Source organism: Puma concolor, chromosome B2 (assembly GCF_028749965.1).
Source record: "Puma concolor isolate L17-30 chromosome B2, mPumCon1.1.hap2, whole genome shotgun sequence".
In the NCBI taxonomy this organism is placed as follows: domain Eukaryota; kingdom Metazoa; phylum Chordata; class Mammalia; order Carnivora; family Felidae; genus Puma; species Puma concolor.
In genome coordinates this window covers 59,222,346-59,235,628 of record NC_141671.1, presented here as the reverse complement: position 1 = coordinate 59,235,628, position 13,283 = coordinate 59,222,346, and the positions used below count along the sequence as shown (strand labels likewise).

Sequence of the window (13,283 nt, the reverse complement as noted above, 5' to 3'; positions counted from 1 at the left end):
TCTCATAAATATACAGTGGAGTTTTCCAGAGGCTGCATGGCATGTGATGATGTCATCTTTCTGATCACTAATGCAATGTGTACTTCCACATTTTTGTATTTTAAAAATGTTTGTTTTAATTTTAATATTATAAATATTGATAAATATAACCCAGTAAACAAAAACTCTTTGAGGTCCTCAATAATTTTTAAGAGCACAAAGAGATTTTGAGATCAAAAAGTTTGAGATCATGGATTTAACACTTGGTAGTCTTTATAACAACTTCTTTTAAAAGTCCAAGATCAGGGGCACATGGGTGGCTCAGTCAGTTAAGCATCTGACTTCAGCTCTGATCTCACTATTCCCAAGTTCAAGTCCAGCATTGGGCTCTTTGCTGACAGCTTGGAGCCTGAAGCTTGTTTTAAATTCTGTGTCTCCTTCTCTCTCTCTCTGCCTCTTCCCTGCTTGCATCTCTCTCTCTCAAATATAAACATTAAAAAAAAATTAAAATTCCAAGATCACACAGCTAATAAACACTAAATTATAAGGCTGACTTTGAGTTGAAAGTGTATGCTCTTTTTTCAGTACTGTTCTATCATAACCCATCAACTCCTATTCCTGTGGTAAATACCCAGATTAAGGAAGCCATCCAAATCATCACTGCAATAAAGTAATTAACTCAACATAGCCTAAAATATTCAATATAACACTGTATTTTTATCTATCATTTCTTTTATGATGTGATTAAATATGTGAATTTCCATGAAATAGTTATAATTTAAATAAGTCACGTTATACCAGTTTGACTTTCTTTAAATGTTCATCTTTCTTAAGTAATACAACACATAATACGTAATTTACTACGAAGTCTGATATTAATAAATATCAGCCAGATGTAGGCATTGGTAGTGGTAGTATTTTTACTCATTCATGTATTTGTTCACTCATTTGTTAAACATTTATCTATCATCAATCACTTTGTCATTGGTTCTGAGGATTCAGTGGTAAACAAAACACACTTTATTTTCCTCATATTGCTTCCAATTGATTACTGATAATGATAGGAACAGGTGAAACAGGAGTAAGAAAATAGAATTCTGTAACAAATAGAACACAGTAATGAATCATCAGACATCAGTCTTATCTTCAAGTTTGCTGATCCCTGCTCTACAGCATTTTCCTCAACTAAGACCAACGTTTTCCATTATTCTTATAATAAGCATAAAAATATGGAGACCAAATATAAAAAATAATAAAACACACATAATATTGATCATTGGTCATGTTCAAAATGTTTCCCCTCAGCACAATTTTCTGCTGCAAACTCCCATTAACTGAGTGTCTATCTCAGCTAGTTCGTTTTTCTCACCACTGTGGACATCTCCATAGACATTATGAGGAACTACCAGAGAGTTTCAGGATTGTGGGTGAAATATTTTATGAAATGATGAATGATGGAGACTCCTTTCACTTTCAGATGGATAAAAATAAATTCACAATAGGTTGAATCAAGACATTGAGAAATTATAAAATCATAATGAGAGAAAAGACTTGTAGAATTTCTTTACTTCAGGTTTTATGACAAAGGATATATACTCATGTCTGTAATAATAATTACTATCATTTACTGAATTGAAATTATGTATAAGGCTCCATCTTAAGAAATGTATTAAGATCGTCATCTCTGGAGTCAGAGTTTGGAGCCCAGCTCTGCTACTTAGGAGCTTTGAGAACTTGCAAGTCACTTAAGCACTTTGTGCTTAAATTTACTCACTTGTAAAATGAAGGTAATAAAGATTGTTGTGAAGCTCAAGTTAATAAATGAATAAATGTTGGGGAGTAAATGTAATGCAATGAGTAAATAAGTAAATGCATATAAACATGTAGAAGGATGTCTGGGACATGAATCAAATGTGAAGGTTAGATATTTTCTCTCTGCATTTTGCAAAAATCATGCAGACAAGCGAGGCTTCTCACAGAGTTCAGTATTACACATGCTCTTAGGACTCCTTTAAGAATGGTAGATAAGGAATTTTTACTTTGTTGTGTAAATCCAAAATTCATGTTCGTTCTCACATCACTGCTTCCTTGCAATGATTTAAAGGAAATTTCAGTGTTACTCTGTCTTCATGATTTTAAGATTTTCCTTGTTCCACTATGATTTGTGAGACTATGCTCCAATTTCTTCATCTATTTTAAAAGTATAATCATATGGGGAATGCATTTACATTACAATTTTCACAAAAAGACATATTTATGGTTGAACTTTTGCAGTGATCATAATTTAAGACCTATTCTAGAAATGCAGAATTGTTAGTCCATCTTTTTAGGAAATCACAAGTTTTAGGAAAGTTTAATAATATGAAACTTAATTTTTATTTTTATTTTTTGAAATAGCTTTTAAAAACACTTTACTGGCTCTTTCTAATAACAAGGAAGTTAAGTACATACATAATATCCATTGTTGGGACTCAAATACCTGACACCAGACTTGCTGTCTGTGTTGCAAATCACTGTGCCTCCCTGGCTAGCAGCAAATCACTTCACTTTAGTTTACATCTCTGAATAATGGAGCTAATAAAAGAATAGTTCCTACTTCATAGAGTTTTGTTTTTTATTTTGTATTGTAAGGAAGGAATCAGATGATACTTATAAAATGTTTTAAAACTCTGTAGCACCCAAGTAATCACTCAATAAATAGTAGCTTTTATGTATATAATATATAATATATTATATATGTCTATATATGTCATATAGATATATGTGTCTATATATGTCACATATATATGACATATATGTGACGTATATATCTGTATATGTCATAAAGGAGCTATTTATAATAAAAAGATTTCAAGTAAAAATAATAGAATGATCCATTAAATATTTTATATTCGTTTGACAGCTTTGGAGATAAAAGGGAATTATTAACATTTTATCATTTTATCATTAACATTTAAATATACTATTTAACATATTTCTTAAAGCCAACTTGTAGTAGATAATTTTTTAAGGAATCTTTTGCAATCTTTTGTAATCTATCATAAAATTAAAATATATAGCATAATATTTATCTTTGGACCCAATGTGGGTTTTAGGTATATCAACTTAAATATAGCTAGATGCACAGGAATTATGCAAGACCATGCAGCTGTGTTTCTTTAACGTATATGTGGGTTTTTCATTTCTTGCTGATATGATAAGCCCCTTTCTGGGAGAGTATAGCTGTACTATAACTAATATACATGCAGACATATGCTATGAAGAGGGTGAATAGGTCACTGAATCCTACCTGTGGAATTCTCAGGGAGTCCTGATCAAATGTACCTGTTAGAGACATGATCTGCCCCCTTTTAAAATATAACTTGGCTCAATTAGTAGTAACCCTACAAAGACCCCCCTCTAGCCTCAGGAAGGTTAGAATAAATGGTTAACCTCCATAATCTTCAATGTTTCCTTCCTTGGACTTTAACATCACCCTCTACATTGTATTCACTAATCTGCACGTTGCTCAATTGGTAGTATGTAAGGAAGCTTGCTAATAATACTCACTTTCTGCTAGCAGAAAAAGCTGCCTTTCTCAACCATGTTCCCCAGAATATTGGAACAGAAACTAGAAGTGTCTGTGTGTATGTGTGCATGTACACATAGATGATGCATGTATATGTATATAATACTTATACATTTATTTATTTTAATTCTACACTTTATTAGTTGTATACCTTGAACTGTCACTTCTCTTAATTTTCAGACACTTTGTCTCCAAAGCAATATAAAAACTATTGGTAAATTCTAAGTCTAATGCAAATATGTGTCAATTTCGTTGTGAGAAACTGAAGGAAACTTCTTTTTTTCTTATAGTACCACTTTTTCTGTGCTGGTGAAGCAAAATTGAAAAGCATTAACACTACCATTAAAGTGGATGATGGACAAAAGTATACACTGTTTATCAGGTAATATATATCTATTTTCTTGTAGACTTACCATTATTATAAGTAACAGAGACTGTTCCTCTGGATGTTGTTTTTGCCCTTTAAAGTCGAGGTTATCTGAGTATCCTGATATCTGAGATATTCATATGCACTTGAATGTGAATTAATGTTTATCAAGCCATTTTGCCTTTTCTCTATGTCCTTAAAATAGTGCTGAGGAAAGAATGTTAAAGGGGTTATATTATCTATGAAATTATATAAGCAGCTTTACAAAGAAGTCATTAAACCTTCATATTATTTTCAAATTAGAGAAATCATAAAAAGCAAATAAAGTGGTATTTCTTTTGATAAGCAAAGTTAAACATATTCACTGTGGAAAATTTGGAACATCCAGAAAAACATAAAGAAGAAATTTAAAATGATTCATTATACCATAGTCAAGATAGAATAACGAAAATTTATTGCTCTATTCCCAAAAGCTGTGTTTGAAGGTGACTCTATCCCAAAACTCTCGCCAACATCAGGTATAATTTTGCCTATCTGGATAAGTGAAAATGATGTTTTCCCTTAATTATCCTTCCTTGACTTACGGCAAAGCTTATTTTTTAATATAGAATTAATACCTTTGTGTTATGTGTTTTGCCTCCCTCTACTATTGTTTTTTACTTAAATGGTACTTTAAAACACATACCACAGGCCTAATTCAGTATGGAGACTAAAATACGATATTTGGTTACAACAATAGCTGATTATTTAGTAATAATAATTATCTATTTAAATCCAATAAAAAGGAAAGCAAAAAGGCTAAAACAGGGATGAGACAAGAAGTTATTTGGAAAGTTTTTTTTTTTTTTAATTTTTTTTCAACATTTATTTATTTTTGGGACAGAGAGAGACAGAGCATGAACGGGGGAGGGGCAGAGAGAGAGGGAGACACAGAATCGGAAACAGGCTCCAGGCTCTGAGCCATCAGCCCAGAGCCCGACGCGGGGCTCGAACTCCCGGACCGCGAGATCGTGACCTGGCTGAAGTCGGACGCTTAAACGACTGCGCCACCCAGGCGCCCCGTTATTTGGAAAGTTTTAAGGGTGTTGAACCCTCTTTCAGCCAGAACTTTCCAAATTCTGTCCTCCAAGAATTTCATATCTTTTAGAAAACTGACCAAAAAACAATCTATTGTCAACTAAATTGAGGAAAGGCTACATGACATATACCACCTTTGACTGCTCAAAATACACAGGAGCTTTTTAAGACCTCTAAGATACATTGAGTAAGGTCTTACTTTCTTTGCTTAACTCAAAATATAAGCACAGAATCCTTTAATATATTTTTTTAGCATTTTAACCTCTTGAATAGTTAACACTGGGGGCAATGCACTTTGGTAAATTCCATCTTAGCCGAGATAACAATTTTCCTGGGCAGGGAGAGACTACCATCATCTGGAAGGAAAGCAGGTATATGAGCATTAGGGCAGCAGTAAAAATAAGTTGTAAAAGACATATTTTAGCCCCTGGACGAAACAAAGACAGATAAGAAGTGATGTGAGAACCATTTCTGGCCTGGGGTATGTTGCAAAAGAGTTAAAAAAATCATTGAGGATACAGTAATCATACTTAAAGTTTATTAGGCACCAATAATGTGTCAATGTGGTAAATTTGTAACATATATGAATTTATTTATTGTTAAGAACAATTCTAATTATTATGTACATTTTCCGGATGTAAAATGGAGAGATAGATTAAATACAGGAAAAGACATAGTTTTGAAAAAATGGCACAATTCCAAGGCTGCTCTTATTCCAAACCTATGAATAAATTTTAAGGTATAGACCCTATGATCCATGCTGTAGAAACATAAATAATTTGTTCTCTTAACCCTAAAAGAACTGCTGTATATTCAAGATAAGATGAAGATAAGAATTTTAAATAACCTGCCCAATGAAGGATTAATGTAAGAACAAAATTCACACACAGTAAACAGCATATAACTGTATGTAATCATAGTGAGATTAATAAAGCCCATTATATTGGTTTGGTCAGGCTGCCATAACAAGTACCACAGATTGGCTGCTTAAGCAACAGAAATTGATTTTCTCACAATTTTGGAGGCTGGAAGGCTGAGATCAAGGTGTCAGCAGGTTTGGTTCTTTGGAGGGCTCTCTCCTTGTCTTGTAGATGGCTGTCTTCTCTCTGTGTCTTCACATCATTTTCCTTGGTGTATATCTGTATCCTAAATTCCTCTTCGTATAAAGACATCAATCATCTCATTTTAATTTCCTACCTCTTTAAAAACCCCATCTTCGGGGCGCCTGGGTGGCGCAGTCGGTTGAGCGTCCGACTTCAGCCAGGTCACGATCTCGCGGTCCGTGAGTTCGAGCCCCGCGTCAGGCTCTGGGCTGATGGCTCGGAGCCTGGAGCCTGTTTCCGGTTCTGTGTCTCCCTCTCTCTCTGCCCCTCCCCCGTTCATGCTCTGTCTCTCTCTGTCCCAAAAATAAATAAACGTTGAAAAAAAAAAAATTTAAAAAAAAACCCCATCTTCAAATATAGTCACATTCTAAAGCACTGGGGGTTAGGACTTCAACATATGAATTTTGCAGGGGACATAATTCAGTCCATAACACTCATTTTGCATATTTGAAAACTGAGGCTCAGAGAAGGTAGACATCTTCCTCTAGATCACATTGTTAGACAGTAGGAAGTGTTAAAAAAATATTCAGCTGAGTAAATTTGAAGATCTGTTTGGCCTTATTAAATGATTCTTGAGTTGAGCAGCATCCCCTCTAGCAAGTAGAGAGGATTTCTGCTGAGGTAAACAAAATAATTACTTTTTCTTTTAGAGAGATCAAGTGCACCTGTGAGCTGGTGAGAGCGATAGAGAGGGGGAGAGAGAGAATCTTAAGCAGGCTTCACACTCAGCACAGAGCCTGACACGGGTCCCAATCCCATGATCCTGGGATCATGACCGTGCTGAAATCAAGAGTCGAATACTCAAAAAAAAAAAAAAAAAAAGAGTCGAATACTCAACCTGCTAGTCACCCAGGAGCCCCAAACAAAAGAAAGATTTTTAAAGGCAGAGAGAGGGCATTAAAAAGAGGAATTTATTAACAAGGAATACATTGTTTAGGCAAGGTTACCCTCCAAAGAGGAATAGAAAGGGTCTATCAGTAAATTTCCTAGTATTGATCAAGAGTTACATGTTGACTGGTTAAAGGTTATTTTCCAGGGGGTTAAAACTGCAGTTAGTTTAGGTAGTAACTCTTTGGTGACTTGGCCTAAGTGACACCATTTTTAGCCTGTGGTTTTCTTTTTAACTGAGGGCAAGATTAGAACCATGACCCTCTGCCTTCTAACCTGATCATTATTTTCTACTATAATATGTCCAGTCAGTGTTTTAAAAGTGACAACATACTATTTAAAATCTTCTTTAAAAGAAACATTAAGGGGCACCTGGGTGACTCAGTAGGCTAAGCCTCTGACTTCAGCTCAGGTCGTGATTTCACAGTTCATGAATTCAAGCCCCACTTGGGCTCTGTGCTGACAGCTCAGAGCCTGGAGCCTGCTTTGGGTTCTGTGTCTCCCTCGCTTTCTGTGCCTGACTCACTCTCTCTCTGTCAAAAATAAAAAAAAAAATATTTAAAAAAATTTTAAATGAAAGAAACATTAAATGTAAAACATTTAAAAATCCCAAGAACACATACTTTTCACTCTCCTCATCACAAGTAACTTTTAAAGGTATTTAACAACTAAAAAATAACTTTCTATGTTCTATGACTTTTTTGCAACTTACCTACAATATGTTGCTTTTAATTTTTATCAAGAAGTAGTTGATAATCTGTCTGTATCTGGTCTAAGTTCTCTAAATTCAGAAATATCTCTTCACAAGTTTTTGATTTATTTGAAGTAATGGGAAATTTATACAAATATGCTTTTGTCTGCAATTATCATCTATAAAGAACAAGAGTGGGGTTCCATTAATTTTATTTTCCTATACCTTTAAAATATACTTCTAGAGGTAAAAGGGGAAAATCTATCTTTAAGTTTAACTCAGTTCAAGAATGCTGTCGCCAATAATTTTTTTTAACCATTAATATACTCTTTAAAGTAAAGATAAATGGTAGTTGCACATTTCACTCCCAGCTCTACACTCTTTTATGTTGTTTCTCTTGAATGACATTACCCTTGAATATGAATATAGGAGAAGCATCTTTCCTCAAATGCTCTTATGGAAATATAAGAAAAAGAATAGCAAGGTTTCACTCAGACCATGATGAAGTACTCTTACAAAGAGTGAAACAAATATCCTCCAAGAAAAAGTAACTGAGCTCATTATTTTTTAGAACAAGGAAAGACAAGATGTTCTGCAGAGCAGCATGGCCCTTTTAAAAAAAGAAGTGTGGATTGCTTAAGCTAACAAAAGCAGGAAGGAAAATATGGAATTTTTAAATCAGGTGAAATATACACTGGCATAATAAAGATACTAAGGAGCACATATACTAAAAACTATTTTAGTTTTTAGTAGGAAATTAGCTATAGCTGTTGCTCATCTTTTAATGAAAGAAGGGAAAGTGAAAATGGGACCATGCAGTGATATTAGGCTAGTGAACAACAGCATATAGTATATCAAGAAGAAAAAGAAATACAAATAGGTGTACATTTGTTACTCCACTCCTGAATACTGTAGATGTATTGAAACATAAGGAGCTGAGATAATCTAAGATAGTGGTGCATATATTTTCAGGCAAACCCAAATCTGAGAGTGTGATGTAGCACTTTATCCATGTCTATTCGTATATTTACCATAATTATATATGTTTTATATTATATACCTCACATTACTTGTGTTACAAACATCATTGCATATATCACATGATTGCATCTATTATTATATATCATGATATAATTGTATATTAATACATTATAGTATTATAGGATTTGTATTTAATATATATATGTATATATGTATATATTTTATGGGACTTTTCCTTTAAAGCCCTACTTAATATTTACCTTCGTTCTTGGAGAGAGATAGGATTTGGAATTCAAAGATAGAAATAAATTAGCCTCTTCTGACCTCCTCAGTTATGGGCCTTAAAAGTTTTTTTTTTTTAAGTTTATTTATTATTCTTGAGAGATAGAGACAGAGCATGAGCAGGGGAGGGGCAGAGAGAAAGGAGGAGACACAGAATCTGAAGCAGGCTCCAAGCTCTGAGCCATCAGCACAGAGCCAGAAGCGGGGCTTGAACTCACGAACTGCGAGATCACGACCTGAGCTGAAGCCGGATGCTTAACCGACTGAGCCACCCAAGCGCCCCAAAAGTTTTTTTTTTACATGCCTATCAATTAAAAATACATCCCTGCCTTTAAAAAAATCATTAATTTCCTGTCTCAGTCTTACACTCTTAGTCTACATCCTGATTTGTAACTAAATTGTACAAACTCTACCAGTTGTGCTGGAGCTACCTCATGGAGAATTTGTTGGTTTGGAACTTTGATTTGCCGTAAGCACCTCCTACACCGAGAGCTGTACAGATCAAATAAAACAGCAAATGAGAACATCTTCAGTTGCACTTAAGAGAATCATTTACCAGTTACTGTTAGTGGTTAGTCATGTGGATATACAATAAATTATAGTGAGTTTTGAGAAAGACCATAGTGGATATAAGAATAGTAAATGGGACTTAAGAAGATGGACACATGCCAATGAAACTCACACATTAACAAGTATTTTTTCAAATGATGTAACATATATGTTTTTCAACTGGATACAAAGCCTGCGCCATACTGACATTGTTTCTATTAGATGATGATAGGAGGATGCTCCTTAGGGAATAGTATCAAAAGAGAAAAGGAATAATGTGTAGTTGAGACCAGTTAGATGGGAAAGAGTGAGGATAAGGTCTGCAGATGCAATGGTAGTCAGATCATGTAGGTCATCAAATGCTGCAGTAAGAACTGTGAACTACATCATATGCAATAGAGACTGACTGGAGAATTTTTAAGTAAGGGAACAGGTAATGTGATCAAAGAAGTATTCACTTTTCTTAATAGGCTATGCTAAGCTACAGTATACAATAGACTCTAAATTTCTACACCTCTCCAGATCTACTCTACAGTCTCTTCTCTGAAGGTCTTTCAAAATTGACCTGTGTAAATTACATTATGGGCTCTGTAACAAGTTGAATTGTGTTCCTATAGAATTTAGGTGTCCTAACTTCCAGTATCTCAGAATGTGGACCTATTTGGGGATAGAGTCTTTAAAGAGGTAATAAAGTTGAACTGAGGTCATTAGATTGAGCCCTGATCCAATATGACCAGTATCCTTATGAAAAAAGGAAATTAGGACACAGAGAGACACACACAGTTGGAAGACAATGTAAAGTCACAAGGAGAAGATTGCTATCTACAAGTGAGGGAGAGAGAGCTGGAACAGAATCTTCTCTCACAGCCCTCAGAAGGAACCAACCCTGCTGGCACCTTGATCTTGGACTTCAGGACCGCAAATTTGTGAAACAGTACATTCCATTTATTTAAGCCACCTGGTTTGTGCATCTTTGTTGAGGCAGGTCTAGCAAACTAATGTAAGTTCCCTTGTCCTCTGGCTTCCTATTAGATAGTCAATGGGGAACACTGACAGGAAATTCGAAAAGCAAGCAATTAATGTCAAGCTATATGTTCCCTTGGCCTTGTGTGGTGTCCCAGGGACCGGCTCATTCTCTCTAGTGAAGGTCTCAGCTCCTGGCAGCTGTCCTTCTCCTCTAGGTTCTTCTCTTTTCTTCTTGGTACCCTTTAGATACAGAAGTGATATCAGACTAACTATGTTGTGGTCCTGGAAAACAAAACTATCCCATGTGGCTTTCCTACATCCTGATCACATCTTTGTAGAGTTCATTTATCCAACTTTATTCAAGTTTTTTAGTTTCAATGTGGCATATGTTTTTGGCTGAAAACATGACTCTCCAGTTAACATGGCAGAAAATGGTTGGATGGTTTAACGGAGAAAGTCCTAGAAGTAGCATGTCTCACTTCTGTTGGACTTCTGTTGGCTAGAACTTAGTCATGTGAACACACCTAATGGCAAAGGGAACTGCATAAGATTTTCTAGCTTTGCATCTGGGAAGAAATTAATTGAAACAATGTGGAATAGACAGGATGAGAACTATTTCTATAAGGGAAAGTAAGATAACTCTTTACCTTTTCAGATAAAGACAAAAGTAATCAGAAAACGTCTGTAATTTGAATCACAGTATTTATATTTCTTTTATCTTAGATCTGAGGGAGTTACTGGACTGCTTTTAAGAAGAAAATAGAAGTTAATATATTTATACTGTTTATTCAGTAATTATAACTTGCTTGAAATATATACAATATCTTATTACAGACTATAATTATTTCATTCCATTGTGTTTTTTTTTTTTTTTTTTTTTTTATTTTATTTTTTTTTCACGTTTATTCATTTTTGGGATAGAGAGAGACAGAGCATGAACGGGGGAGGGGCAGAGAGAGAGGGAGACACAGAATTGGAAACAGGCTCCAGGCTCTGAGCCATTAGCCCAGAGCCTGACGCGGGGCTCGAACTCACGGACCGCGAGATCGTGACCTGGCTGAAGTCGGAGGCTTAACCGACTGCGCCACCCAGGCGCCCCTCCATTGTGTTTTTATAACTGAACGTATCCCAACAGATAATGTCTTACCTAAAGTATGGGTACACAATGCCTATGAATGATAAATTATTTGGTCTTCACACTGTAAACCTTAGACTTGTCTAACTGATAGAAAACATAAAAATGCAGCATATTGTGCATTTAAAACAGAAAGAAATAACATACGTGTGTGTGTGTATAAACAGAGACATCATTCATATATATATATATATATATATATATATATATGAACCAGGACAATTGGAACATTGTTAACACAGTAAGCATCAAAGTTTTGTACTTCTTTTTAAGACATTAATAATAACACCAAGGACTTGACATGTGTCAACCAGGGCAGGATTGCTTTGGCACAGAATGCTGGAAAATCAGTGAGGTGGAAAAGAAAAGAAAGAAACCATTTAACCACTTTTCAAAAGTAAACATTTTTTTCTCTAATGAAATGTGTACATTATTTCATTAATCTTTTCATTAACCACTGTCAGTAGTGTCAAGAAAAACATGCCAATGGAATAATGATTTTATTTAAAGTTGAACAAAATAAACAATGAACAATTGATTTTGATTCTAAAACTATATTTATTCAATCAGCGAAATGTTCCTCTAACACAAACCTACTTTTCTTTTTCCCCGATGGCATATATTCGTTCAAAGCAAACTATAGAGAATAGGAGTGAAATTGGATCACTTTGGAAAAGAGAATTTTAAAGTGTAATCTACAAAGCCCAGTTAATCCAATTTGGAATTAAGCATTTTTAAAGTTACAGGTTGTTAACTTCATTTATACAAATACTCCAATAAGTTCTGTCCCGACTACCTTTTAGAAATTATTTTAAAACACAAGTTAATAATACTCTTAAAAGTAGGGCATTTTCCATCATTTTATTTGAACATCTAAAAATGCATTACCTATTACAAAATTACTGAAATTAATCTCAGAAAATATTACTGCTGTTATTCAGAGGAACACACAGCTGGTTCCAGTTGTACTTAATGTATATATTAAACACCAGAGTTTTTGCTTTTCCCTTAAATAAGGCATTAGTCATTACAGAAATCAAAGCTGAAATTAGGCCACTGACGTTCAGCCTGCAGTCACGTGAACCTTCAGAGTTTGGGGGATATTTTAGGTAGGATCATCAGCAGAAGTTTGCAGAAAGTACCGTAAACAGCATTTAGCAGCTACGCGCATGTGCATTTATAGGAAAGTACTACATCTAGGTATTTTACCACACATCCAGGGTATAAAAATTCTAAGTACACAAAAAACAGAAGCCTGAGCCATTCTCTTTTTAGATAAAAATATATATACTTTTTTAACCAAGAAAATATCATAGGCTAGAAGTAAACGAGATCATAAAGTAGAGTTGGCTTCATTCTTCCAAACGCACGCTCTTAGGAAGTAAGAAGTAATGGCTGGAATCATGACCATTCAGTGGCAGCTTCTGAGCCATCCAAATGTATGTCCTACAGAGGTCCAACTACTTATGGAAATAAAGGCTAGCACAGCATAAATGAAGATTTTAATGGGTAGCTGTTGATTACCCATGTTCTTGAATTTGATCTGAAATCTGCCTTATTTTAGATGCTGATTTGTGCTTTCCCCTAATAAGAGAGAGACTCTGATATAAATGCCTTCGAGTTAAAAATTCCTTATATTTGAATCTTTCTGCTGCTTAATATATAGCTTGACTCACATCCTGTTTGGCTTCTTCATT

General features: G+C 34.7%; 1 protein-coding gene across 1 annotated transcript in view; it reads left to right on the top strand.

Moving 5' to 3' along the window:
- LOC147581008 (protein eyes shut homolog) overlaps nucleotides 1-13,283 on the top strand; it is a 345,678-nt gene that overhangs the window by 179,281 nt on the left and 153,114 nt on the right. The window contains exon 6 of the mRNA XM_086707166.1: nucleotides 3,838-3,929. Coding sequence (XP_086563292.1) covers nucleotides 3,838-3,929 — 92 coding nt within the window. The remainder of the gene's footprint in view (nucleotides 1-3,837; nucleotides 3,930-13,283) is intronic.